General features: G+C 35.2%; 1 protein-coding gene across 1 annotated transcript in view; it reads left to right on the top strand.

Moving 5' to 3' along the window:
- The window catches only part of RYR2 (ryanodine receptor 2 (cardiac)), a 620,934-nt gene that overhangs the window by 154,834 nt on the left and 461,854 nt on the right, over positions 1–4,246 (top strand). Inside the window, 1 exon segment of the mRNA XM_011976391.1 lies at positions 643–799. Coding sequence (XP_011831781.1) covers positions 643–799 — 157 coding nt within the window.

The following is a 4,246-nucleotide window of genomic DNA, read 5'->3' as shown; positions in this document are numbered from 1 at the left end:
TTTTTTTCCTGACTTTTTTAGAATTTTCATTTTCTTGGTTTATCTTTTTTGTTCATCGGATTCTAATAATGTAATTGTTCCACAATATTGAAATGTAAAGTATAAGAATACATTTATTTTGTCAGGTAAATATAGTCTAACTGTATACTTCAGTTTACATATATGAGTTCCAATTAATCACACTTAGACATTGACCACAATACTACTATTTTTCAAGTCTGTGCAAATACAACAGTTTTTAACTAGTAAATGCTGAAATATTATTTGAAGTTATACTTCCTGCATTATCTGCATTAGAGCTTGACTAATCTGTATTAGAGGTTGACTTGGAGCACAAGTTCTTAGTTATCTCTGCATAGAATAGGGTGCTGTGTGGATAGTATGGTATTTAAAGTCAGAACACCTTGAGTTAAATTTAACTTCTTCTTACAATAAGGTTTATGACTTTGTATATTACTTAATCATTCTGAAGAGCCGTTTTGTTATTTGTGAAATGAAATTAATATCACTAACATCCTAAGTTTTTTGAGAACATTAAGTAAGACAATATATATGACTGTTCACTGTCTGACATGTGTTTCAGTAGCTGCTCTTTCTGTGATTGTGGGTGCTATTGGATCAAGTCCTAACTGTTTTCATTAGGTGGAGTGGAAGCCACATAAGATGGGGCCAGCCATTCCGACTACGCCATGTCACAACAGGAAAATACTTGAGTCTCATGGAAGACAAAAACCTTCTACTCATGGACAAAGAGAAAGCTGATGTAAAATCAACAGCATTTACCTTCCGGTCTTCCAAGGTGAGACAGAAAATATTTTGGGTTTCCCATACATGTTACCCTGTCATGTTCCCTTTGATGTTAGAAATGAGAAAAGAAATGATGTAAGTATGTCATATGTGTATTTCTAAATTCCCAGTTTCTCTTCCATCCATTCCTCTCCAGTAAATCCGATTTTCTTAACCATTAAAACCTGCCTATAGAAACAACCTAAATGTACACTAAAGGGTAATGATTACATAAAGGGTAGTGATTGCATAAATCATACTGTATACATACATGTTGGAATAGTATGACGCTGTCAAAAATACCTATTATGCATCATCAAAGGAAAGGTGTTTGATGTGGTTTATGGTTCTTAAAACACATCCATCCAGCTCCTTCCTGTTTTCTTAAGCATTGACAGTATACAGTAACCACAGATATTGTGATGTTTTTGGGTTACAGTATGAGGATAAAGCACACTGCAATCTGTGTCTCAAAGATACATTTATACATCCATTCTTATATGCAGACCTTTATCCTTATCCCTACTGAATCATTTTTATGATAATTGCTATGTTAGTCCATTTTCACACTGCTATAAAGAAATACCTGAGACTGGGTGATTTATAATGAAAAGGAGTTTAATTGACTTGCACTTCTGCATGGCTGGGAAGGCCTCAGGAAACTTACAATCATGACAGAAGGGAAAGCAGGCAAATCTTACATGGCTGCAAGCCAGAGAGCAAGAGAGTGAGTGTGAAGGGGGATGCATCAAACACTTAAAAAAACATAAGATCTCATGAGAACTTACTCACTCTCAGGAGAACAGCATGGGGGAAACTCCCCCCATGACCCAATCACTTCTTTCCCTCAACATGTGAGGATTACAAATTGAGATGAGATTTGGGTGGGGACACAGAGTCAAACGATATCGATTGCATATTTCTGTTCATAATTTAATGAAGATTGTGAAACGTGGGAAAGATGATTGGAACAGTATTAAACTACTAACTAGCTTTCATCTTAGAAAGGCAAAACTTTGTTCCTTTAAATAGATAAAGATTTGACTTTGTATTTCTGCGATTAGTGCATACTCCTTGGTATAGGCATCTTCACAGTGTTATTCAGGGCTCATTAAAAAAAAAAAAACATATTATTTTGTTCTTTCACTACTAGGAAATTCTTAGGATTCAATCACCCTTCCCCATATTTTGTATGCTGGCTCAATTCAAGTTGGATTTTTGATAGCAGTGTTATTAGATCAGGAAAAGATGTTAAGTACCATGTATAATATATTCCAAACAAGGTCGTGATTTGGCTTAGTAGAACTATAATACATGCACTACAATGCTTTTTCAATATTGGATTAGGTTTAAATTTTTACTTTGCCTCTCTCTAGAGATCTATATGTTAGGTAAAATCGTCTAAATATTTTACAAGCCTTAATAAATGATTATTTCCTATTTAGGTAAAACATTTACCCTAAAAGACCAATTTTCTGTATGCTTAATAAATTCCATTTTTTTAATCTTATTATGGTGTCCTGTCACAGCATAGGATTGGCAACATAAACATAAATATTTATTGAACTTTGAAGGTGTCCCATAGAGCTTGTATTTGCAGTTGTCACCAGAGGCTACTGACTACTTTATTTCTACATGAGGTCTATGGCCTGGATTGCTCCAGTGAGTGCAGAAAATAGAGAACGTTAATTTTCCTAATTATGAAAATAAACTATTTCACTATACTCTTAATAATGTATTTCATATAAATAATATCTAACATATAAGAAAACATTTATCATTTAGAGTGATAATTGTAACAAAATTAAAAGTAGTTATTTACAGCTACTTAAAAGTTTTTTAGTGCTTTAATCATATTTCATTTCTTCTGATTTTGAAAGCAGTACACGTTTGTCTTAGAAAGTTTAGAAAATCCAAAAAAAAAGTAGGAGTAAGAACTACCTAATTATGCAGAATATCAACGTTTAGATGAATTTCCTTCCTAATCGTTTTCTTTTACTGTTTAAATGCACACAACTTTGCAACATGGGGATTAGGGATCACCAATACCCCTCCCCCATGCAATTGAAATCTACATTTTGACTCTCCAAAAACTTAACTACCAATAGCCAATTGTTGACTGGAAACCTTACCGATAACATAGTTGATTAACACATATTTGTAATGTTGTATGTATTTTAAACTGTATTCTTACAATAAAGAAAAGAAAGAAAATATTATTAAGAAAACTATAAGGAAGGCTGGGCACTGTGGCTCACGCCTGTAATCCCAGCACTTTGGGAGGCCGAGGCAGGTGAATCTGACCAACATGGTGAAACGTCGTCTCTACTAAAAATACAAAAATTAGCCAGGCATGGTGGCATGTGCCTGTAGTCCCAGCTACTCGGGAGGCTGAGGCAGAAGAATCGCTTGAACTTGTGAGGCAGAGGATGCAATTAGCTGAGATCATGCCACTGCACTCCACTCTGGTTGATAGAGTGAGACTCTGTCTCAAAAAAAAAAAAAAAAAAAAAAAAAGCCATAAGAAAGATAAAATATATTTTCCATGCCTTAGGTGGAAGTGGACCATCAACAAAATTGGTCTTTGTTTTCATGTTGAGTAGGCTGAGGAGGAGGAGGAAGAAGAGGGGCTGGTCTTGTTGTCTCAGGGATATCAGAGATGAAGGAAAATGCATGTAGAAGTGGACCTGCACAGTCCAAATTCATGTCCTTCAAGAATCAACTGTACATTACAAAATATGACTGTAGTTTTGTGTTCTGCTTTCATGAGGATGTATAGTAGGTATTTTTATATTTTATATTTTTGACAGCTGCATACTATCCCAGTATGTATGTATACACTATGATTTATGCAATCATTACTCTTTATGTAATCATTAACCCTTTATGGTACATTTACGTTGTTTCTATAGTTATATAATATATACATATATTCATACATATATATTATTATAAATAAAACTCAAACCAGAATAAGCTGTGGGGAGACCAGAAGTAATTCTGAAAAGACAGTGTCCTGAATGAACATTCCCAGTGCCTTTCTCTTTCAACTCCTGTTCTGGATCACACCAAATGGTAGAAGATGCCTCCGAATCTATGAGTTAACTGGAGAGCTCCAGGAAACACAGTCAGGGTAGGTCTTCATTCTCCATTGTAAAAATAGAGAGTCACAGCTGGTAAAACCTCATTATCCTTACAAAGCATCTGTACCTATATATTTGTTCTGTGGGCTCTTAGAGGGTCGCTACAGTGGGGTGCTCAGTGGACCTCAAGGTAGGCCAGAATTGCTCCTTGTCTCTGTAACTGGAAAGCACAGTTAATCCCATTATGGGGACGTGGGCTTCTTTCTTAAATCTAGCTAGCAGAGGAGTGGGAATTTGCTAGTTTATCTACTGATAGCACCTCTGTGTGGAAAGAAAAAAAATTCAGCCCACTAAAGAAGAACCAATTATTTGATGGT

Source organism: Mandrillus leucophaeus, unplaced genomic scaffold (assembly GCF_000951045.1).
Source record: "Mandrillus leucophaeus isolate KB7577 unplaced genomic scaffold, Mleu.le_1.0 Scaffold165, whole genome shotgun sequence".
Taxonomy (NCBI): domain Eukaryota; kingdom Metazoa; phylum Chordata; class Mammalia; order Primates; family Cercopithecidae; genus Mandrillus; species Mandrillus leucophaeus.
Note: the sequence above shows the minus strand (reverse complement) of the source record. Positions and strands in the feature narration are given on the sequence as shown.